Source organism: Siphateles boraxobius, unplaced genomic scaffold (genome assembly GCF_051911475.1).
Source record: "Siphateles boraxobius isolate OS27281-9 unplaced genomic scaffold, OSU_SipBor_1 1, whole genome shotgun sequence".
NCBI classification, from domain to species: Eukaryota; Metazoa; Chordata; class Actinopteri; order Cypriniformes; family Leuciscidae; genus Siphateles; species Siphateles boraxobius.
In genome coordinates, this window is record NW_027508699.1 from 29710105 (window position 1) to 29736015 (window position 25911).

Consider the following 25911-nt stretch of genomic DNA (forward strand, 5'->3'; position numbering starts at 1 on the left):
GCTGTGTGTGAATAACAGACCAAAATTCATTAATCAGTGAACATCTTGGTTTCTCTCCTTTTTCCAGAACTGTTGCAGAAAGTTGCCGTTTTTGAGAAATCATATTTAATAATGTTATTTGTGCAGCTAAAGGTGGAACACATTACACACTGCAGTTTTTAAAACTAAACATTCTGTAAAAGGACTCTGACATGTGTACATGTACCAACAGGCTTTCACACTGCTCTCTATTGATTCTCAATATGTGCATACTTTCAACACGATCTGTGACATTACTATCATTCAGGACTTTATCCTGTAGTAAACATGTTTTTAAACAAATAGTTTCCTTGTCCCACTTCCATGTTCAAATTGTATAGGAAGACAAATACTGAGGAAAGTTGGTCATAAAACACCAGAATAGAGAGAATAGAAAAAGATGTTACTTCTGTCAAATGATATGTTTTATACGATGGCCTGACAGAGCCTGTCTTGACATGTTGACGTACGCAGACTCTTTCTGGTATTCTGTCAACACCCAGGGCTTCTACACATGAAACAGAAAAGTTAGTTCACCCAAAAAGGAAAAATCTATAATCATTTACTCACCCTTATGTTGTTCACAACCCACAAAACTTTCGTTAATCTTTGGAACACACATGAAGATATTTTTAATGAAATGTGAGAGATTTCTGTTTTTCAATTTAAAGTCCATTCAACAAAAACTCTGATGATTCAAAATGTTTATAAAGTGATCATGTCTCTTTAAAAGACTTGGATTAAACCGCTTGATTCATATGGATTTATTTATCTCTTTATGAACGTTTGTCAGAGTTTTGGGTGAATAGACTTTCAATGGAGGGACATAACTCAGATTTCAATAAAAAAATATCTTAATGTTTCAAAGATGATCAAAAATCTGGGTTTGGAATTACATGAGAGCAAGTAATTGATGACAGAAAGTTATCTTTTGGGGGGGGGGGGGGGGGGGGGCTGGGCTGGGGGGGTAAACTATCTCTTTAAGAGCTGAACAACAAGGCCTAGATTCACTGCAGTACATATTTAACAGCTGTTAGGAGTTCTCTTCCCCCAGAGCTCTCTCTTATTCCTTTCACACTGGAGAAGTAAATGGACAAAGGTCACAACCGCACTCCTCAGATGTTATAACAGAGCATTGGCACCTCTTACAACTATCAAATGAAACTGAAAACTGAAATGCAAAAATAGACTCTCAGTCAAAGTTCAGTGAAAGTGAGAGTAAAAATTCAGTGCAAGTGCAACAAATTTTACTCTCAAGATATGATGGCCCAGTTTTCTGTGACCCATTTTTGTTTCTCAAACATCTGTTCAGTACGTTTCCACCACTATATAGCCCAGATTTTTACATTTTAAGAAGTAAAAGTAATATGGAGTTTGTCCCTACAAAAGAGTTGCACATGGTTTCTATCACATTGAAATGCAGTTGGTAAGTCTTTTTTAGAATGTTGTTAAAGAGTTGCTAGAGTGTTCTACATGGTTAATACTTTGCTCGAGTCTGATTACTACATAAGGCTTGGGTTAATCCTTCAATGCAAGTCTATTGGATTTTCATCTACAAAGATTATCTGTCTAAGTCTGATCACATAGAAAGTTTAAAGCAAATCTCACCTCAATAAGTCTGATGATTTGAGACATAATTCATGTCTGAGTGTAGATCAAACTTGCAGCAGTAAGTTTAAGATGGGAATACATTCTAATGCTAAATATGTATGTGTTAATATATATAAATAAAATGATGCTTGGCTTGCCCAAAATTTCCACCAGCCTATATCTGGCTCTATTTCAGACATATCTCTTCTTATTTTCTTACAAACGGGCTGATAAAACAGGACTACCAAATCAATTTCATAGCATTTAGAATTTTAGAATAAGTATGAATGCCTAAATGGAATAAATGTGCTGGTAATGGATTTTTAATGATGAACTCTCTACAGTGGAGTTGAGATATACAATTCCATTATCATACAAGGGCTATGCTGTCTGAATCAAAACATAAAACACAATTACCAAGGAGGTGGAGTCTCTAGCGGTGATGCATAATAGTTCAAAAGTAGTACATGTGTAAATAACACTACCAGCCAAACAATGTGCATATTGTTAGAGGGGCACACCACGTGAAGGCAATACACAAAGGTCTCTATGAATTAGTGAAGTGGTGAAGTGGAGTACAGGGACAGGTTAGGTGTTTTTTATTAAACAAAACCAAAAGCAGAGACCATAGAACCCATCATGAAGCAAGCTACTCTTATTTAAAAGTACCAAAAAGTATCATAGCACAACCACAGTTTTTATTTTATTTTTATCTTTACAATAGATGTAAATTTATTCAGTTGGAAGACCTTTAATATACAATAAAGGGACTTAAAGGGATAAATTTACCCAAAAATGAAAATTGTGTCATCATTTGCTCATCCTCAAGTTGTTTCAAACCTGTATGAGTTACTTTCTTGTGTTGTACACAAACTACACTTTAGAGATGGTTGGTAACCCGACAGTTGGCGGCACCCATTGAGTTCCATAGTATTTTTTCCTACTATGGATGGATGTCAGCGAGTGCCATCAACTGTCGGGTTACCAACAATCTTTAAAATATCTTCTTTTGTGTTCAACAGTAGAGAGAAACTCAGTTTTGGAACAACTTGGGGCGAGTAAACCATGACAGAATTTTTATTTTTGGGTGAACCATACCTTTAATATCAGTATGTGCATTCCCTGAAAATGTAACTTGCTTTGCTAGCATTATGCTCAACCAGGAACAATATCATGGTATCAAGGTATTTCTTAATATTTTTGTAAATAGTGTGATACAATCTTTCAGGATTCTTTGATGAAAAGATAATTAAAAAATTGACATTTTTGTAACATTGTAAATGTCTTTACTGTAACTTTTGATCAGTTTAACCCTAACCTTGCTGAACAAAAGTATCGATCTTTTGAACGTTCGTGTATCAAGTTACCTAATCTGGGAAGAAAAGGACTTCGATGACTCATTTCAAGTGGATCTTTTATTTATAATTTATGAGATCCAATAATCATCTAATCTATTTGTTTAAATATTAATTCTCATCAAATATTAATGGTCACAACTTCAACATATTACCATGTTTTTAAGTCTCAATCTGCTTCCTTTAGCCATAATACAAAAATATAACCTAATGTTTTTTTCATCCCTCTTGATAAGAAATTCTATTTTAAACCTCCAAGTCATAACACAAGTTCGCTTGTTCCTCCATTTACTTTCTTTGTAAGCAAAACTGCAGAACTGAGAGGGGCGTGGACGTGCTGATAAAAGAAAGCTTTTAAGAAAAACAGAGAACTTGTTTGACTGGTTTTGGATCAGATTGAGAATCCCAGTTGGTCAGTGCATGTGCATGACAAAGGGTGACTGACAGCTAAGTTGAATGGGGGACTTCAGGCCACGGTAAAGAAAACACATGAATTATGAGCAATTCCCTCAGTAGAACTTCATTAGCAAATTAGTTGCACTTTATACTAAATTCTGAACAGGAAATGTAGGAAGTGGACTGTTCAGAGATATACCAAACTTGTAATCAACACATTTCCACAACAGTGGAAAAACTCAAACTCCTGAGAGTGTTGTTAATTCACTTCATTGTTTATGTATTAACAATGGTAACACCTAAAAATATCAGAGTGTGTTGAAACCCTTAAACTGCGACTCATTGTGTTTCATGATCTACAGTGTCTATTTAAAGTGCTCAAGGAGACAGAGGTCTGTTCGGAGTCCCCTTTTCCCTGGGAGATGCAGAGAAAGCGATGTGAAAGTCCCCTTGCTTGTGGCATGGCCGAATGGTTTCTAGATCCTTATTTGACCATGCTTAAGGGAGGAAAGGGGAAACCATTCTTACACAATTTTATGCATTTGATTTAAGGACAGTATCAAACTTTTCAGAGTTGCACTGGTTAACAGTCATCAACATGAACAGCTAAAAGCGTGAAAATACGAGAGGGCAAGCCATTTCCTGAACAGAGGTCATCATTTCCGCCCAAAAGAGACTCTTTATCAGTACATCAAGATATAGAGATAATTATAGCAACCTAATAATAAATCATGAAACCACAGTTAAAGACAAGATACAGAGTGTACAAGAAAAAAAAACTAAGTAGCGGATCTAATTCCATTTGTTCGGGTGCTTCTTCAACTTCAGGCACTTTTTTGTCCTGGGGGTAGATTTTTATTAAAAATTGTATTAGAAATTAGAAATGTTGTCTTGACAAATACCTGAAATAAATAAGGTTAATTACTAAAAACTAAAGCTGAAATAAAAATAAATTAAAGCTATATAGAAATATTTTTTAAATAAAATATGAAATAAAAATAAAAGAATAAAATGGCAAAAGAAAATGTAAACTAAAATTAAAGTAAAATATAAACGGAACATTGAAAAAATAAAGCTAAATATTAATAATAATACTATAAAAGTATATATATAATACCGAAAATAAAACTGACCTGGACACTGAAAATGTTATTCAATATTGCGTATAAAGGATACAAAAAATGCTAGCTGTGAAATGAGCATTAGCGAGACATAGGGGAGCATCTGAAGTCTGAGTTCAAGACGATATTTCCATGGTCTTGGTCTTGTTATGGACTCAGACTATGTCAAGATTTTGACTCAACCTTCTATTGGTCTCAGCCTCAAGGTGATGATACACGGGGGAACTTTTTTGAGCAATGATGCTTGGGCACTTCCCATTGAGAATAGGCAACAAATTTCTTTAGATCGGTAGTGGGCCCTGTGTCTCACCTGGTTGCCCGTTTGCGGCAACATTGCCCAGCAACATAGCTTAGAAAGTTGTCCCGTGTATTTAGACTCAACCTACTCAGGTCTCAGCCTGAACTTGAAGCTGATCTCAACTTATGTCCGTTATTTCCACAACAGAAACTCTATTAAACCCAATGCATCATTTGAAATGTGGTGGAAATGACAAAGTCTCTTGAAGTGCAAAAAAGCCCATAGTTGAAGAAACACTATTTATTGCTAAACCCTGAACAAGGCTACAATAGCCACCATTCATTAATCCAACGGACATAATACTCGTAAAACAGCAATTACATCAGAGTCTTAAAATAACTTCCCATCTTACATCCTTTCTTGGTTTCCTATTACAACTAGCTAACTTCAAAGTAGAAAATGAACAGTGATAAACCTCAAACCTACAGCTGAACTCACCTCAAGCACAGGGCCTGCCCCCAGGATAGTTCGTTCTACTCCACTAGTATATCCCTTCTGGCTGAGGGCAGTCAGGCAGTGGATAAGGAAGTTGGTGCTTTGGGTTTTACCAGAACCACTCTCTCCAGAGATGACGATGCACTGGTTAACCTGTTTGTTCAGCATTGTGTGGAAGGCTGCATCCGCAATGGCAAAGATGTGAGGTTCAAGCTTGCCCAGCGTGTGGTTCTCATACATCTTGACATATCTGGGATTGTAGATGGGGAGAAACTTGAAGGGGTTGACGGCGATAAGAATGTTGCTCGCAAATGTGTAGATATTCTGCTTGTGGAAGCGATGTCGTAGGGTTTCCAAGATGCTCTCCTCTGTCAGCTCAGGGAGGTTACATAAATCATCATATTCCTGAGGCTGCTGCGCAACGAAACCCCGAGTCACAAGTCCCTGAGCTACTTTTTCTCGCCGTACAGACGTCATAACCTCATACTGGACGGATCCATCCTTGCATCCCTCTTGAAGGGCGAAATAGTATCCATCACTTTGAGGGTGCTTATCTTGGGCTTTTCTAGGCCAGAGCAGGACTCTTTGAACAGGCAGATCGCTTGCTTGAAGGACCCACTCCTCTCCACCGTACTCTTGGACCTCCACAAGGATGTAAGGTTTGGATGTGTCCAAGCTAAGTCTGGTGAGAGCCATCTTGATGACAGTTGCAACTGTTGCCTCTTTTGGGACCCTGAGGATGCATCCTTGCCCAGGTTTGATGGACAACCTGGGGTAAATCTGCAGAGTGTGGACCGTTTCATCATGGCAGCTTGTACCCTTGCAGTTGGTGACATTCATTCTTTAAACACACAAACATGAATCAGCATACCGCAGTGCACAGTACAGCATGATAAGGATCTGGAGAAGAAAGAATGTAAGTTTGAGCAAGAAACAGCAGTCAGACCACCAGTGTATACATGTACAAACTTGTCTAATGTGGGAACTGTAAGCAGTTTATAAATAAGCATAAACTGTGACACAAAAAAAAGTAAACAGTTTTAATTTAATAATAGACAAAATATTTTCAATTTCAGCATTTAAGTAGTTGTTTATATTTTTATTTATTTTTTACTATTTTTCTATATTTGGTTGATTATTTCCTTCTGTTGCATCTGACTAGGTGTTAGCATTTAAGTAAAAGTGATATATTTTCCTAAATGTTCGGAACATAGAAAGGCACAGGTATATATATTATATATGTATTGTATTTTTGTATATATATATATATATATATATATATATATATATATATATATATATATATATATATATATACACACACACACACACACACACACACATACATCCACAAAATCTATACAAAATCCATCCTGGCATAGCAAATGTATTTCAATATATATAAAACAGCGCAATAAAAAACGCATCCAATAATCAACAAACACGAGACAAACGTCAGGACACGTTTTAAAACCATCATTTAAGAAAATCGGACTATTTGCCTTTTAAGAGATTGGCAATTAAAAACATGAAAGTAGCCTATATCAAAATAACAACAATAAATCTACCTGTTTCAAAACACCCTCGTTGAGTTGCACAGCGGAGTCCTTTCCAACATGGAAAAAAATCCTTTCGTGCTTTCCAGGCAAATAGCCTACTAGTAAAAGCCGTCCACCTGCATTAGGCTAGCTACTGCATAACCGGACAAGCTAAACCGACATACACGGCACAGGTGAAACAAAGTCTGTTAACACTAAAAGTGACTGACACAGAGAAATCTTCAACGAAAAATAAGGAAGACTAGTATCTCGCCTCCAGAATGTTGACGACACTGGCGGCTTGTTACTTCCTGACATTGTAGTGTGATTTAATTGCAGTTGATGTGTGTGATGATGACACGCCGCCCTCGCCTGCATTCAAACTGCCATTGCAGTCATCACGCGCGGACGCAGGTGAACACCTGACCTAAGGTAAACCTGCAAATTTAAGAAAAATATTTCCATTCAAGATCCAGTACCCCTCTCAAAAGTCAATGTAAAGAAATGTATATATATGTGTGTGTGTGTGTGTGTGTGTGTGTGTGTGTGTGTGTGTGTGTGTGTGTGTGTTTAAAACGTCATGGGTTAGTTACCGTACTTCACCGTGCGTGTTTGGTTCTCACCAGTAGGCGGTAGCATACAACACCAAAATCCCTTCCCTTTAGCAAGGTCTGTAAGGGTCCCATATGGATCCTTTTCACAGACTGTGATGATGCGTATTAACGGTCATCAGCATCGTAAAATATATATTTATATATTATTAATATACATATATAATATGTATATTTATAACACTATACTTTGTATTTTATTTGGTAAACAAACAATGACATTACAGTTTAATTTATTTGCAATAATAAATTAATAATTAAAATAATTAAGAATGAATACATGACTTTTTGATAACTTAGCAGAAAAACCCCGTCAATAAATTATTTTATTTAAAATATGCTATTGTGTGTCATTTAGTGTCGGTTGTTCTGTTCCAAATTTACAAATCTTTTAGTCTGATTAAACACTCTAATCCTGAACATTTTTGAAAACACTATCCCGGTTTCACAGACAAGGCTTAAGCTTAGCCCTAGACTAAAATGCATGTTTGAGCTGTTTTAACTGAAAGCAACTTGCACTGACATATCTTAAAATATGTCAGTATATTGTTTTGTCTCAAGATGCACACCAGTAATGTTTTAAAAGGCACATTTATAAAAGCTACTTAAATGCTTTAATTGAACTAAGGCCTAACCCTGGCTTAATCTAAGCCCTGTCTGTAAACCCAGGCCTTCATATGTTTAATTATATACAAATTATATTAAAAACACAAAATAATATATAATATAATATATTGTCACAGACATTCAGTTATTTTGGTCTAAGTTTCATTTTCATGGACTTTTAGGTTTGTTTTCATTAGTTTCTTGATGTCCTTTGTCTAGTTCCCTTTCAAGAACGTTCACTTCGTATTGCGTAGCTATACGAAGTGGGAAAACTCCTTTTTTCGAGAATATTGCAGCCATTATTTTAAAACGTAGTGCAGCTGCACAGGGAGCACAGAGCAGAGCGTCTAGCTTGCTAATTGGCTGTGCTGCAAATGCACAAACCTATGGAGAGGCGGCTGACCAGTCGAGTCGCTTCGCGCCCAGAGCGCGTCAGAACCCACCAGAATGGGCGTGCCTTATGCTTATATAAGCAGACCATTTTGCCATAGAATCAGATTTAATTTCCTTCAGCAATCAACTTCTTCGCTGATCTCCGAGCCTTCGCCGCCGATGAGCCACTGCAGCAGAACGAGCGACCTGAATCAGCGGACACCTTATAACTCCGCACCGCCTTTCCCTGAATCCTTTTTCTGAAGCCTTTATATCCCCTGAAGCCTTTATATCCTTTTTCTGCTACTTCTGTGCGTTCGCCGTTGCGACACTCTAGAAGCCGAAAGAACAAATTTCTACGGCGTTGTTTCAAATGCCGTGTTCCGGATGCACTTCATGCAGAGCCTGACGGACACAGCGAGTGCGTCAGCAGACACCTCGTTAAAGACCAGCACCCTGCTTCCCCGAGGTACACGATGGGCTGACCAAATCATGGTGTGCCCCTTACTCGGCTCACTTAAAGTCATCAGCCTCCGCAACGCTCTCAACTATTGACGGCGCTGAGGAGAAGGGCTACAATACGTTGCCCCCCCTAGAGGAAGAGGTGGCCATGCATTTCTTTCCACCCACCTCTAGCGGATGTAGAACAAAGGCGGTCCACCCATCCAAGCGCTGCAGAATGACATCAGCCCTCACCGGTTGCACTTACACCGTCCTGGCCAGGCTGCATCGGCTTTGCACACCAGGGCAATCGATACTCGGTTACTAACGTAACCTCGGTTCTCTCTAGAGAGGGAACGAGTATTGCGTAAGTTTAGCTTACGCTACGGGAAAGATTCATCTTCTCGAGATATTGAAGCCAAAAAATTATCCTTAATTTTGTATTCATTGTCAACGCAGTGCAGCAGCTAGCAGACCTAGAGCAGGCCATCTCGCGTGCTCATTGGCTGCCCTGCGGGCAACTGCTGCAGCCTACCAGTGAGCCCGGCGTGACGTCACGCCCAATGAAGGGCGCCCGGGCCTTCATAGCATCACAGCCCGCCAGAATGGCCGTGGCTTAGCGAATAGAAGTAGGCGCTGTAGGCTGACTTCTCTGGTTTTTCGTTGACTGAAGCGAAGTCGCTCGTAGCGCGAGCACGGCCGGTTAAGCACTACTCGTTCCCTCTCTAGAGAGAACCGTATCGTTCTCTTACGAGAGGTTCTTACGAGAGGTTCCCCGGCTTACGCTACGGGAACACTTTGTCAACGCCGTGCGCGCCAAGCATCCACCATGAGACCCCGAACTTTCAGGGGAACCCCATAAGTGGAAAAAATAAGGTGGCCAGCCACGCGGCCATCACTTGTACATAAGCACACATAGGGAATACAGAGCAGCGCGCCGGTCTGTATAGGCACATGGCACATACCCTACTAGTGCAGCTCAACCAGGAGAGCTGAGTCACGTGAGAGTGATCTGAGCAGGAAGATCTGGGCAGAATACACCTCTCCTTCAAACTGACAAAAGTTTAGCCTGCAAGGCAGGAACTTCTAGGTTATAATACCTGACAAAGGTAGACGGAGAGCTCCAGCCCGCCGCTACACATATGTCATGGATAGAAATCCCACTGGACCACGCCCACGACGAGGCCACGCCTCTCTGGGAATGAGCCCTGATGCCCAGAGGGCATTGCAGACCTTTTGACGCGTAAGCAGCTGCTATAGCGTCCACTATCCATCTGGACGGGCTCTGTTTCGAGAAGGCGAAACCCTTGGTGCGCCCACCAAACGAAACAAAAAGCTGTTCTGAACGCCTGAAGGAGGCGGAGCGCGTAATGTAAAATCTCAGCGCCCTGACAGGGCAGAGGAGATTCATCTCACTTTCGCTGTCAGATGCTGGCAGAGCTGACAGCGAAATAACTTGCGCTCTAAATGGAGTGCCCATCACTTTAGGAACATAGCCATGTCTAGGTCTGAGGATGACTTATACTCACTTGAGATTTCTCTGGGTCGCCGCGAGAACGGCGGATGTGTGCAGACGAGTGGGTTGCATTACCGGCTCGTTGGCTGCCAAATACACCGCTGCAGTAGCCTTATCTAAGGGGACTGACAGGGCGAGACATTTCGACGGCGGCGCGCAAGCCCGTCCGGGTCATGCAGAGAGCTCGAGAGGGCTCTGCATGACGCGCGAACGGGGAAGCGAGGGCGGGGTAGCTCTCTTGTAACGCAAAGAGAGCTAGCCGCGTGCTCGTTGGTCGAGCAGAACTGTATAAAAATGTCTGCTCTTACCACGCATCCAGTACGTCGCGTATGTTGATGCCCGTCCAGGTCATGCAGAGCGCTATAACGGCGACACGAGGGCGGGGTAGCTCTCTTGTAACGTAAAGAGAGCTAGCCGCGTGCTCGTTGGTCGAGCAGAACTGGGAACAGTGTTTGTATCAGGGCTCGCGCACAAGTAGTGGGCATGGGACCTACATGTGACACAGATGATGCCCGTCCGGGTCATGCAGAGAGCTCGAGAGGGCTCTGCATGACGCGCGAACGGGGACATGAGGGCGGCATAGCTCTCTTGTAACGTAAAGAAAGATAGCCGCGTGCTCGTTGGTCGAGAATAACTGTAAAAAAAATTCTGCTCCTACCACGCATCCAGTACGTCGCGTATGTTGATGCCCGTCCGGGTCATGCAGAGAGCTCGAGAGGGCTCTGCATGACGCGCGAACGGCGACGCGAGGGCGGGGTAGCTCTCTTGTAACGTAAAGAGAGAGCTAGCCGCATGCTCGTTGGTCGAGCAGAACTGGGAACAGTGTTTGTATGAGGGCGCGTGCACTAGTAGTGGGCACGGGACCTACATGTGACACAGATGATGCCCGTCCGGTTCATGCAGAGAGCTCGAGAGGGCTCTGCATGACGCGCGAAACGGGGGCGCGAGGACGGGGAAACTCCCTTGTAACGTAAAGAGAGCTAGCCGCACGGTGCTGTGGTTAAAGACTTCGATTTGACCCCGCAGGGTCGACATCGGAAGTTCCTCGCAGTGCTCACATCCTTCATCAAGAGGGCGAGGCTGCGTGTTCCTGGCCCAGGCAGAGAGTGCAGATGGGCGGTCTCCAACGCTGAGTGGCTCTGCACGAGCCATAGGAAGTGCGAGACATCTTGAAAAAGACGTCACGCTGGTCTTTTAGGAAGTGTAGAACACAGAATACAGAGATAAAAGGATATGTCGCCGGATAGCGTAGCTCGCACGGATGGCTGAAGGTGGCGAAGACGGCAGGCTTCCTCAGCGCTGTCCTAAGCTGGCTGTTTGGCTTGTTCGACGGCGGCGGTGGCTTCTCTCAGATCCAGCGATACGAAGAGCTCGCTGAAGAGACAAAAAATCAGAGAAGTCAGCCTACAGCCCCTACTTCTATACGCTAAGCCACGCCCATTCTGGCGGGCTGTGACGCTATGAAGGCGCGGGCGCCCTTCATTGGGCGTGACGTCACGCCGGGCTCACTGGTAGGCTGCAGCAGTTGCCCGCAGGGCAGCCAATGAGCACGCGAGATGGCCTGATCTAGGTCTGCTAGCTGCTGCACTGCGTTGACAATGAATACAAAATTAAGGATAATTTTTTGGCTTCAATATCTCGAGAAGATGAATCTTTCCCGTGAGAACCTCTCGTAAGAGAACCTTCAAGTGTTTCAATATCTCGAGAAGATGAATCTTTCCCGAGAGAACCTCTCGTAAGAGAACCTCCAAGTGTTTCAGACCAAGCTCCTCTGCTCTATGGATGAGACTGGCCCTGACCCTGAGGCCTTGGGGGACTTGCGCAGCGCCACTGACTTGGCCCTGCACACCACTGACTTGGCCCTGTGCACCACCAAGACCACCGCCCAGGCGATCGGCAGAGGTATGACCAGTTTGGTTGTGCTGGAGCGCCATCTCTGGCTGAACCTTACGGAGATCAAGGACACGGACAGAACCACTTTCAAGTTCGGCTTCAGGGCGTTTCAAGAACGCACAGCCCCTTCAGCCAGCCAAGCCCGCACCACCGGCTTCTCAGCCCAGCCCAGCGGCTGAAGTTCAACGACGCCAAAAGCCTGCAAAGCACATCAGGAATGCGCATCCTGAACTACCTTCATGATTGGCTCGTCCAAGCCCAATCGGAGAGCGAGTTGCTAACCCACAGATCCTGGCTCCTCAGCCATCTAGAATGCCTGGGTCTCAGGATCAATCTTGCAAAGAGCACGCTCTTTCCCAGCCAGCATACAGTCTTCCTGGGAACAATTATAGACTCGAGACAAATGAAAGCGTGGCTCTCGCCAGACTGCGCCCTTACTATTCAGCAGCTAGTGACGTCGTTCAAAGCGGGCTCTCACAGGCCGCTCAGAACGTTTCAGAGGGTTTTGGGCCTTATGGCCTCAGCGTCTTCATTACTCCAACTAGGCCTACTGCACATGCGTCCCCTGCAGCGATGGCTGAAATACAGAATGCCAGCTCATCAAAGTCCTGACCCCATGGAAGCGAACCGACTGGTACCAGACATGTGTAGACATTGGGTTGGTCTCGAGAAGGAAAGTGGTTTCAACAGATACCTCCAACCTGGGTTGGGGGGCACTGTGCGAGGTGAGGCCAATCTACGGCCTTTGGTCGAGCATGGAGAAGTGCCTACATATCAACTGCCAACTGAGAGCGGTTCATTTAGTCTTGAAAACCTTCCTTCCAGATCTGGCGGGATACCACGTCTGGTAGTTTCCTCTAAACTGCATTCCTGCTAGCGCTGGCGTCGGTCAAAAGAGTAAGCGACCTGCAAGTGCTTTCCATAAGCGCTGCATGCCTTGAGTTCGGGCCTGGCAACTCCAGAGTCGTGCTCAGACCGAGGCACGGCTATCTTCCTAAGGTGCTCTCAACACTGTTCAGAGCCCAGGGGATATCGCCTCTTCCCCCGTCGGAAGATGATAATAATTTGAATCTGGTCTGCCCTGTCAGGGCTCTCAGAATTTATCTGGAGCGCTCCGCCACATTCAGACAGTCGGAACAGCTCTGTTTCGGTGGCCACACTACAGGTCTGTCGGTCACAAAACAGAGACTTTCTAGATGGATAGTAGATGCTATCTCTCTAGCCTACACCTCCATGGGCCTTTAATGCCCCATAGGTGTTAGAGTAAATTCCATTAGAGGCACGGCCTCCTCATGGGCTTGGTAAAGTTGTGTACCAATCGAAGACATCTTTGAGGCGGCAGGCTGGTCCTCATCGTCCACAATTGTGAGATTCTATAACCTAGAGATCCCTGGTCTGCAGGCACGGGTATTTTCTATTTAAAGGCCTCGGCCCCGATTCTCTGCAACATTATACCTTAATAAAGGGCCGAACTTTATCTGGTCCTAGGGTGAATTGTGACTTTCAAACTTTACTTTTGACCTCGGGCTACTTAGCCCCAGGTAATGATTCAGTGCGAAGTCGCTAGCTAATAGCAAGGCATTTTAAAATGGGCTCCCCCTGCGTATAGCTACGCAATACAAAGTGAACGTTCTCGAAAGGGAATTTACTCGGTTACTAACATAACCTTGGTTCCCTGAGAGTCGAGAACGAGTATTGCATAGCCTGCCGTGCTATTAAGCTTGGCCCAGGTGCTGTCACTTCAGTCGATTTAAAATAATGGCTTCAATATTCTCGAGAAAAGGTGTTTTCCCACTGCGTATAGCTATGCAATATTCATTCCCTACTCTCAGGGAACCGAGGTTACGTTAGTAACCGAGTACGTTTTCCCGCCACTTATCAGTTGTCATGGTGATTCATTTGATCTGTACAGGTGTTTGTCATTTTACCATTATTTACCATGTATTTAAGTTGCAGTCTTTTCAGTTCTCATTTGTCTGGTCTCGTTTGTGTTGAGGTTCTGTTTTCTTTGATTACCTGTTCTTAACTACTTGGATTTTAATTTGGAGTTTATTAAACGCTGTTTGCCTGAGTCTTCATCTTTGTGTGCTTTATCACAACCTTTGCTGATACATTTATATAGTGTTTTTAATTACAAACTTATATAGAGTATAAGTTTCCAGCAGAGTCTGCTGGAAGGGCATTGGGTTCTGTGTTGAGTAAAATGAAACTATGTACAGATCTTGGTTTTTTGACATTTACACAACTATATAAATCTTTGGTTGACTCAGTTTTGTTTTATGCTGCAGGAGTTTGGGGATTTGAAGAGGTTTATGATTGTAATTCTGTTCAAAATCGTGCTTTGAGATGTTTTCTTGGGGTACATAAATATGCAGCGAAGGTAGCTGTGAATGGAGATGCAGGATGGGATCCATGTATTGTAAAACAAAGGTGTGAAATGGTGCGATTGTGGAACCGTCTTGTTAGTCTGCCAGAGGAAAGGCTAACGAAGAAAATTTTTAACTGGGACAGAGCAAATCATCACCCCTGGTGTGGAGAAGTTTTGTCAATATTTTCTGTGTCTGACTTGCATATAAGGTACTACAATAAGCTTCAATGTAATATAAAGGATGTCAGACAAAGACTGTTAAGTAAATATGAAAATCACTGGAAACAAGATATATTAGAAGAAGCCAAAACTCAGAAATTATGTTCAGTTTAAGAATGATTTTGTAACAGAACCTTATATTTTCCTTAATTTAAAGAGAAGGCAGAGGTCTCTCTGTGCGCAATTGAGAACTAGTACCTTACCTCTGGCAGTGGAAGTGGGTCGATTTAAGGGTATACCTGAACATTTACGTTTATGTGAATTCTGTGATCTCAAGGTTGTGGAAGATGAATTTCACTTTGTTTTTTATTGCCCTTTATACTATGATTTAAGGAACTATCTTTTTGAATTAGTTCAGTTAAAAAATCCTGATATATTTTGGAAATATGAAGGGGAGATTTTGTGCTGGCTGTTTGATAATCATGTTTTTGCTTTGGCAAAATTTATAGAAAAAGCCTGGTGTTTACGGCAAAGTATTCTGTATCCTGTATGATATCCCGTATGTCATCTCTATTTGTATGTGTATTTATCTTTGTGGTTTAGTTATACTATGTTGGAGATTTTGTCTTATATCACGTGGCTATTTTGGTGATATGTGTGAAGCTGTTGTGTCTAATAAGCCCATGAGGGCTGGGCACCATAAAAGGTGTTTGACACTCAAATAAACAATAACTAACTAACTAACTATATAGAATTTCATAAATAAATATGATTATCGAATCAGAAGAGAGTGTGAAATCGTCATTTTATTTTTATCTTAATACTCAGCTGCGCTCTTCCTTTCTCATAATCTCTTATCCTCACTCTGTATACATTTTCTCACTCTATATTTCTGTGTTTTAACATAGCATCTTGTGAGGAAGGGAGTGGTTAAGAGAGACGGGAATCACTGTTTCTGCTTTTTGCAGCAGTTCTCAGCGAGCGGACATGCGCTCCGAATCACACATCACTCTAACCACATTACAGCACAAACAAACATCTGGTTTCCATAGTAACATGCTCTCTGCATCCTAGCAACAGAAATAAATACCAAGAGGTAGATGTTATATCATGATAACTTCTAGTGTGAACTTTTTACCAGAGCAACGTATTTCTATTGGTTTTAAAGGTTGTGGATTTTTAGGTTATGGATGTGAATGATGGTTTGGATTGTGAATTAAAGTTACAACACACCCCATACCAGTCTTATAACATGTACAGTCATTTTGTAGAAACATTTGCAGAAATGGGTATACACCCCTTCTTTTCACTATTGTCACCCTCCTTATAAACCCTTTTGGGACATTTATTTAGTTTATGACATTTGTTGGTAAAGTATTTGTAATTGAGAATGTGATATTCATCATCAATATCCATGATAAGCCCACTAAATTACTTTTGTCTTGACAAATCTTTATTTAACATGGGTGACAAATGGCATGCATTAAAGACAATATAAAATACAGGGGCTATAGTTCAATAACTTGCAGTTTAAGGAATAGTTCACCCAAAAATGAAAATGATGTCACCATTTACTCACCCTCAAGAGTTTGGTTGTTCCAAAGCTATATTTAATTCTACCTTGAGTTGAACACAAAAGAAGATATTTTGAAGAATGTTGGATTGATGGTAACCAAACAGTTTCTGGTCCCCATGCACTGACCTCCATAGTATTTTCTTCTTCTTCTATTCTTTAGAAGTCAATGGGGACCGGCAACTGTTTGGTTACCAACATTCTTCAAGATATCTCTTTTGTGTTCAACAGAAGAAAGAACATCATGGTTCAGGTTTAAAACAACTTAAGGGTGAGTAAATAATGGCAGAATTTTAATTTGTTGGTGAACTTTCCCTTTAAGTGACATTGCAACACTTACATCCAGCTTGTATGGACCTAAAAAAGAAAAGAAAAGAAAAATATGCTAACATTTCTGTGAAAATCTCCTGACCAGCATTCACTTAAGATGTGTAGTGCTTGATAATGTAGAATAACAATAGATACACAACGAAGTGGCCGGATATGGGCCATTTAGAGGTTTTTTTTAGGCGTTTTACCAGTATGTCAGTTTGCACTGTAGTTTAATTTATGGGAGGTAAAAGATGCTTTACCGACCTAACTCCTAGGTTTACCTTATCCACTCTCTATATACACACATTCTTTTAATGTTATGTTTTAATGTTTTGTGATGTGGGATAGTCCTGTCTCACAACAAAATATACTAGTCTTGGAGGCAGCAGATCCTAATAGCTATGCATGACAACATTCATGTTATCCCAGCTGCTGGAGACCCACTGCTGCAGACCTGGCCAGACCTGACCTGAACCAGCTAATCATGGTCTTCAGGATTGCTTAAAAGTGATAGATGTGTGGAAGAAGGTTGGAAATAAACATTGAAGGACAATACGTCTCCAGGTCGGAGCAGGGTTGAAGACCTCTGCAATAGAGTTAGTACATTTTGCCTGACAAACTAAGCAGACGGATGAGATTTCTTGTTATCCTCCAGGCGGCTGGGATAGAATATGAAAGATGGAGAAGTTTAGTTTGGTTAAGTTTAGTCAATGAAACAAGAAAAGACGATACTCTGTAAATAATACAGTATTTTTCTTTGGCTGAATTCAGTTGAGTTACTACATGAATGAGAAAGTAAATCGTATGCTCATGCTCAGAAAATTTTGTGAGGAGCATTTGCAGTTTATTTAAGGATTGAAGAAAGAGCAGAAGAGAGAGAGAGAGCGAGAAAGAGAGAACAGAATTACCTAATTTGGCGTAATGGGCGGATTCGGGGTGGGTTGAGGGGTATCCCTCATAAACATGGGTTAAAGTGTCCTCACTGATTGAAAAGTCAGATACAAGACCGCGCCTACTTGTTTCAGACTGTGCACTTCGAGAGAACGATAACGGGACAAGGGTAAGAAAGAGGCTGAGGATAGTTTACTTTCATCTTTTTAAAAGCAGACGTTTCGATCATCCAGGACCGTTATGTTTACTTTTTGCCTACTGACATTCCACATTCTTTACTTCTTTACTTTACGTTTTAGGCGACTTGCGTTCTGGATTCTGATGATGGCGATAAAAATGCTTTATATTATACATTATTTTATTCCTTCAGACTTTGATTGTGGCGTAGTGTGCATCCGTAGCGATCAATTGGTCAGATAAAAATAAGTAAAATGTAAAATCCTTTAGGCTATTTCCTCGAGCACCCGTCACGTGTTGAGCTCGCATATGTCAATCTTGCTTCTGAATTGATGACGGAGACAGAAATGTACTTTTCTATATTTAGGCTACTTACTTGACATTCTGACCTTTAAAAGTTTTAAAGTAAAATTCATATATCCTGTAATGGGTGCGGCACGTGGGGATGAGGCGCGCCCACTTGTCGTGTCTGGCATGATGGTGATCTCATTTCTAGCTAAATGTCATTTTCATGTCCTGTCACTTTTAGCCATTTTATTCAATTGATGCGTTTATTTGATAGAATTTGTTTTGATTTACTGCTTCCATAGTAGCCTACATAAAATTAATTTAATTTTATGTTTTCCATTTGACCTTAGTCTAATACTTTTCCTTCCATTCTGGTCTTTTACATTAGACCAAATGGTTTCTAATACAAAAAGTAAATTTTCCCACTGGAAAACATTTTAGCAGCTGGCACATTCATTTTTTTCCCTTCTTTCTGCACCAATACGGCTGTAGAGAGCTTGTTTTTTCTGTACAGACAAATAACAGCACTGTAACCAGATTAAGAGAGAAAATTGAGTTATATATGGCATGTCTCAGACATCCGCGTGCCCTTGTCTAGGTCTGTGTCAAGCACTCCAAGCCATGTCCTGTTTTCTCATATGTGTTTCCTTTGATCTACTTACAGATTTTTTTCCTTGACATAGGCAATTTCTGCTGCTGATGGAGAACATGAATAATTGTGTATTGCATTGAATTCAGCAGCATATTCCATATCATCATGTTAAATAGGTTTTGAGGAGAAGGTTTAAAGCAAGGAGAAACTCTCATTTCACTATTCTATTTCTGTAGTAACCAATTCTAAAAGGGAACGAAAGGAGTATAAAAAGAGAAAAAGGTCTGAAGGGTGGGTGTGGTAGAACTGCAAGTAAGGAAAGAGAGGTTGGGGGAATTGAGTGGAAAACACCAGGCACATCCCTCTCATTTTGCAGTTTGATGGGATGCAGAACATCTGGAATAGATCAGCAAGTTGGAAAATTTGACAGTAGGCAGAGAAAGAGCGTAAGAGAGGCAGAGAGGGAAAAAAAGGAGGGAGCGAGGGATAAATGACTCACAGCTAAGCTATTCCCGCCTGTGTTTAAAATATGAGTCGTTGTAAGGTGAAAGGGCATGCTTTTTCAAACCTCTCGGGTGTTTGTCCATATGTGGCTCTGAATGCATCTGCATGGCATTATGCTTTTTTTTACAACGTCTTTATCACTTTTTGTCCCTTATTTTCTAACTATGTTCTCCTCTGTCCACTTAACCCTGAAAATGTAAACATGCATGCCTCTATTGTTTACTTGAACCTCTCCGACAAGATGAAGGAGGTATTCCTGGCTGTTACAGAACTGTGTAGGAGGGCTGGGAGGGGGCCTCAATGCTCCGATTGTTAGCCTATCTGGCTCCTCCCACAAGGTCGATGACAGATGGACTGTAGGGTTGAGTAAAGGTCTCGCTTGTGCCGAGTTTGTCTAAATAGCTTGAATACATTAGTGAGATAATTTCACTGACTCCCAGTCTGGAATCCCGAAAGAGTCTCAGAGACGTTTTGTTGTAGGGCACCAAATTTATTCAGTATGTGACCATTTAATTTGCATGAATACATGGCTTATTATTCTACAAGTTTCACATTGTGGGGAATGTTAACATGTGACCAAAATTAAATGATTGTAATTACAGATTAACTAATGATTATACTCAGTAAACAACCTCACTCAACTTTGATATTAAAATTATAAGTTATCCAAAAATTCAAGTAATCATTTACTAAAACTCATGTTGTTGCAAACCCGAATGAGGAACACAACACATTATTTTTATAATCTGAACAGATTTTAGAAAACTTGGCATCAAACTTGGCATCATACACAAAGTCACAGAAATATGCGCCTGGTTGTTATTGCTAGGAGACGCATGACAAACGAAAACAATGTGCTTTCTAAAATTGGCTTTAAATAAACGTTTGATATTTAGATTTTGAGCTTGTTTTGGAACATTTCTGCTAAATGCAAAAATGTTCAAGAACCAGCTCAACATATCAAATATGTTTGATATCTTCCGACTGGATAGAATTAGTCAAAATATCTATGATTTTTCTGTTCCAAAGAACAAAAAGCAAAGAACAAAAAGCAACTCACGACATGAGTTGCAGAGATGACGGGATTCTGCTGAAGTTTCAGTTTCGTTGGAACTCTTCTTGTAATTTTTGTGTGAACTCCCCCTTTTAATCTGCGAGAAATCTATTAGATGTTTTGTTCATATTGTGCGTTTTTTTCTTACGACTGACTGATTACTTTTTCTTCCTTTCTCCTAGACAACCAAGAAGAGACAGAATCCTGTTTCCTGTTACTCACAGTTGACATTAATTGGCCTGTAAATCGTCTTTTTGTGAGCTCGTCATGGCAGTGGTGTTGCGTTCCTCACCTCTCCTGTGGGCCCGTGTGGCTGCCATGGTTTTCGCCTGTGTAGCATTCAGTGTAGCTCTTTATGGAGCGGGTCTAAGCCACGGCACGGGTGACTGGTGCGTGTTCTGCTGGAGTTTCAGTTTTGTTGGAACTCTTCTTATAATCTTAGTGGAAATGTTTGGCCTCCAGACCCGCGCCCCTGTCTCATGGAAGAACTTTCCGATCACGTTCGCCTGCTACGCCTCCCTCCTCTGTCTCTCCGCTTCGATTATATTCCCCCTTTACTTCCTGAAAGGCTTTGCTGGTCGCAATGAGATGACCAACTGCCGCATTGCATCTACCGTATTCTCTTGCCTCGCCACCATCGCGTACTTAAGCGAGGTGAGTCTCAGTAAGGCTCGTCCGGGAGAGGTGGCTGGCTACATGGCCACAGCACCAGGGCTGCTAAAGGTGTGCGAGACCTTCGTCGCCTGCATTATATTCGTCTTTATCAGCGAGCCGATATCGTATGACCAGAATGCGGCGACCAAGTGGTGCCTGGCTGTGTACTGCATCTGCTTCATCTTTTCGGCAGCCATCATCGTGATGTGCGTAGGAGAGTGCACAGGTTGCCTGCCCTTCTCCTTCGCCCGCTTCCTTTCTTCATATGCCCTCCTGGCTGTGGGCTTGTATCTGTCCGCCACCATCATCTGGCCCATATACAAGTTTGACAATAAGCATGGAGGCCAAAGCCACAGACCCAACAGCTGTGGCTCCAGCAGCGGCCTGTGCTCGTGGGACAAGCTGCTGGCCATCTCGGTGCTCAGCGCTCTCAACTTCATTCTTTATCTGGCTGATCTCATCTACTCAGCCAGGCTGGTTTTTGTTACTGTTTAAGGGGTTTAGCTAGAATTAATACAAGAAGACGGCAAAGAGTTAAAAGGCAAAGAGAGAAGTGGGTTGGAGAGTAATGGTGTTGAACTGAAAGGTCATAAACTATATTCACTGTTAGCTATATTTTGTGTCATGCCTGTTTAGCAATCATGTGTACAGTAGGCAAAAAAAGTTGTTAAAACTATTTTTTAAAATTTAACAAATAGACAAATTAATGATTTTATATATATATATATATATATATATATATCACTTGTTACATTTAATATTTTTATTATTATTAATAATTATTATTATTATTTTGTTTCTTTGTGCTTTAAGTTGCTTTGCATGAAGGATTCTTTTATTAGCTATTATAGCTTTGTGAGTTTGTATGAGTGAATGTCAAATCACCAATCACCACAATATAACAGCCTTCAGCTCATGCAGGTTAATCAGCATCAGTTAAAAACTGTGTTTGCACTTAATGTCTGTTATCTAATACTTGATATGTTTCAGTACATTACACTGCTTTTTGTTGTATATGTGTCAAGTCCATATGGTGTAATGAGCCGTACAAAATGAATTCCTAAAATGTAACTTCGACACATTGACGATAAAGGGAAATATACATGTATATTTGGACATATCATTAAACTTTGAAGACACCTTGAATATATTGTTATTCTGATTAACATGTTGTACTGGATTCATATGTAGGGGATATTATTGCTATATGTGCATATTTGGTTTGCAAAGTATGCAAATGCTACAAATATTTTTCTTGTCAAATCTCTATAGAAACCATTGCTGTTTTTTTGTACACAAGCAGACAGTATCAGTTACACAGACACCTCACGATAATGAAAGAAAATGAAATTTTGTTTGCTGTGCTGTAAGTCTCTGGGATCTGCATGTGCCTGTCACAGACTGTTACACAGTCCTCGATGCTTGAATGAGAATGTTTTCATTGTATTATAAAAAAGTGAAAGACAACATGCAGCACTGTCTCTCTCTGTGCTGAGAGGAGAACGGCACACACGCAGTGTTGTGTGAATGTGTAACCAAGCTCTGAATAAAAACCACAATAAAGAAACAAGCGTAATCTCAGTTTACATTTACTCATGTGTGAAAAGAACATTTGTTGGCTCTCCACCCCTGAACAAATGAATCACATTCTAGAACATTCACGTGCAGTGCATTCACCTAGAGGAACATTTAATTGCTCAGAGGTCGCTTTTCTCAGCTCATGAGACTTGGATTGTTCAGTATGCTGAATGTATGAATCACCTTTCCCAGATGTGTTTCTCCTAAAATTAAGAAATAAAGATCAAACAACTGTTGATATACAGAAAGAGTAAAGAATTTTCAATTGAAAAATCTCCATTTGCTGTATTTGATCTGAAATCAATTTCATAGGTCTCTGTAAAAAACACAAATGGGAGAATTTTGATAAAACAAACAGACACACATGAACTGTCTCCAGTGAGGTTTTTTCAGGTTCCTAAATGAATCAGCATTTTTGGACCAAATCAGATGACTAAATGATTCAGTGACTCACTCATAAATACTTATTTTGTTCGTAAATGTTTGAGCTATTTTGAATGAATCAAATCAATTAATGATTCAATCTGATTTTTGTGCATATCCGATAGAAATTTAACAAGTTTGAACGGCAAAAAATCACATGAAATACACACATTTCAAGCTACATTCATGTGGTTTCTGGTTTGAAATCGTATTCAAATCGCATTTATGGAAATCAGTTTCAGTCTGTCTGCTCCGATCGGATTTTGCATGGTCTATGTGACTTTCTCACGCCACGTGAAACGTAAACGTCAGCCGTTGTTAGGAAACATGCTGAAAGTCTCTGCAGAAACAAGGATGTGTCGTTGCAAAGTGCCGGACGGGCAGAAAATGACACTATAACAGAGACATGTTTTGAAACTATAGCGGAGATGACAGCACAGAATAAAGTCGCTCATACCAGCCTCCTATATTTCTGCTGCTGACTCAGAAGATGTATAATAGTCTAGTGCAATGGCTACACATTGTCATGTTGTAAATAAGAAACATCTGTACTGCAAACCCTCCATGTTGTGGTTGTTGTTGTTTGGCTTATGCCTACCAACGCAACGTCATTGCCATTGCCTGGATCTAAACAGTTGCGATACACAATGTGGTCGCTCGTCAATAATTTTAGATCAGATTACAAACCATACGCAAATAATCGGATTTGGACTGACAACGTGAATGTAGATTAGTTTCCATAGTTCCTAATTTACGCACCTTCTCTGTTTTCCATTGATTACTCAGTATGTGTATTGAAGCCTTCAGTTCGTTCAGTTCTTTGTTCGGTCTTGTTTACGTCCTCATGTGGTTGTTATACTATTGCATTTGAAATCTCCTGCTTTTTCTAATTAAATTATTTTTAACCCTCTTGGGTCCTTCGGCCCAAATGGTCCCGATGCTTTTAATTTTTTTTTTTTTTAAATCATAGCTTCATCCGAATGGTCTGAAATTTGGTGACTTTTTTGGTACTTGGTATATGAACACCCCAAAAAATTGGGGACAGGATTTGAACAATCTAAGTGGTTGTAAAAAAATTTGTCACACTCAGGACCTTCGGGTCCAAATGGACCCGCATAGGAAATGAATGGCAAATTGGCAAAAATGTGAAAATACCGAGTTTTTTTGTGCGTACAATCTACAAATCAGCCACGATCCAGAAAAAAGCACACAACAGTGAAGGGGTGAATCTATAAAACATCAAGAGTGCAAAACAGACACATCCACACACACACACACACACACACACACACACACACACACACACACACACACACACACACACACACACACACACACACACACACAACACACTTTTATACATAAACAAACTAATAAATTCAGATTTCATGTGTTTTGCATTTTTAAAACGCTCAGTTTGTCCACCAGATGGCATCCATCTCATTTCAAAAATTGCTTTCATGAGGTCTAGGCTTGATTCTAAAATGAAATACAGCTTTAAAAAAATTTTTTTTTTTTAAATTATATTTTTTAATAATTTTCTATTATATTCAATGGGGGGAAAACTGGGGGGGAATGAGTCATATTTATTGCATAAATATTAATTATAAATCATAAAATTCTCAAAACACCAAAAAAGAAAAGAAAAAATATTATTTAAAAAAAAAATGATGATGATTTTCTTTTAATAAATATGAATCCCACCCTTCCGGCCCATTTGGACCCGAAGGTCCTGAGTGTGATTCTGAAATGAAGGACCCCAGACTGTTTTTGTTGTATAATCCTTTGTCATGCACTTTATTGCAGCAACTTCACCCATTACACTTTTTTTACTTGAATACTTTTTTATAATATAATCTGTATCTATACCCAGTATTTGAAAGCTTGGAAAAACAAAAATTTGAATTCTTTATGTAAAAAAAGAAAGTTAAATTTCTTTTTAAATTTTTGATTCATTTACATGATTTCTCCAGGTCTAGGCATCCCAGTTTTCCAAGGCCATAGGAATCCTGCTATGCAAAGAAGAAAAATGTTATGGGGGTAAATTAAAAGAAGAAATATCTTGATATTTTGACGTTTTGTCTTTTGAATAATTTTAAGTCCTCTTGAGGCTTCCTGGTGGAGAAACACTGATTTAGAGTTTGTTCAGGGGGGTTATCCAGTGTGGCAATCTAAAGAACCCTAAATGGTGCTTCAAGTATCTTTATTTTATTTTATATTTTTCTTTAAAGTTTACAGTGCACCTGTAACAATGTTCAGGGAAGAAGGAGGCGGGAACCGGCGAACATTTAACAAACTTTATTTAAAATAAAATAAACAAACTAAAATACCGCCAGCAGCCCCTCGCGGACGACTGCTGGCTTACTCAAAATAAACATAACGGCCAGCAGCCCCTCGCGGACGACTGCTGGCTAAAATAAAACACAAATACAAAAACCAGAACAACTAAAATCAGGCCTGTTCCTCTCTCGATCATTAATGTCGTCGCTCCCCCTTTATGCTTCCGCTCCTCCGTGAGAGATGCGAGACCGGTGTGCTATACAGGTGTTGCTCATTAGCAATCGCACCACCGGCCTCGCGCCGTCCTCTCACGTCCCTCGGCCGTCCCTCGCCACATACCCCCATCGCCCCTCACAGGCCGGGGGGGCACCCACGAGCCTGTGCCTACTCCCCCCCCCCGGCGGCGGCGATCTCTGGGGTGTATGGACCGACAAGCCGAGGGAAACGGAGACGGAAGCATGAGGAGCGACAGATCGAGAGAGGGGAGAGAGGGAAAAAACAAACAAAATAAAAACATGGTCCGGTTCCCACAACGCTCTGCCATCATGGTCCTCCACCAGCTGGGCGATCTCCTCCGCGGTGCCTGGCGATGACGCTGGGTAGCCCTCGATGGACGGCTCGACACTCCTCCGCCGCCCGGTGGACGGCGACGGCTCCTTGGGATCTAGGGCAGACGGCAGGAGTCCCCCGCTCCCTGCTCCTCCCCTTTGCTGGTGGACGGCAGCAGGCTCCGGCCCACGGCGAGCGGCGGCGACTCCCCCGCTCCCTCCCGGACGGCAGCCGCCCCTCCAACTCCCAGGCGGCCGGCAGCGAGCTCGGCCGTCCCCCCGGCAACTCACTCCAGTGTACCGCCTCGAGCGTCCATGGC

The 25911-nt window shown here is 41.4% G+C and overlaps 2 protein-coding genes across 9 annotated transcripts in view; one reads left to right on the plus strand and one right to left on the minus strand.

Annotated features, from left to right (window-relative positions):
- Positions 1-7077, minus strand: part of LOC143740239 (myosin IXb) — a 31896-nt gene extending 24819 nt beyond the window's left edge. For all 8 annotated transcript variants that reach the window (XM_077232340.1, XM_077232370.1, XM_077232311.1 and 5 more), the window contains exons 1-2: positions 6782-7077; positions 5217-6113 (exon numbers count right to left, since the gene is read on the minus strand). In XM_077232340.1, the coding sequence (XP_077088455.1) occupies positions 5217-6053 (837 nt within the window). In that variant the 5' untranslated portion in view covers positions 6054-6113; positions 6782-7077. The remainder of the gene's footprint in view (positions 1-5216; positions 6114-6781) is intronic.
- Positions 7078-17548: 10471 nt separating this feature from the next.
- Positions 17549-21428, plus strand: myadmb (myeloid associated differentiation marker b). Its single transcript, XM_077232378.1, has 2 exons — positions 17549-17662; positions 20291-21428. Exon 2 carries the CDS (start codon positions 20376-20378, stop codon positions 21255-21257), a length of 882 nt encoding a protein of 293 aa, XP_077088493.1. The 5' UTR covers positions 17549-17662; positions 20291-20375; the 3' UTR covers positions 21258-21428.
- Positions 21429-25911: the final 4483 nt, after the last annotated feature.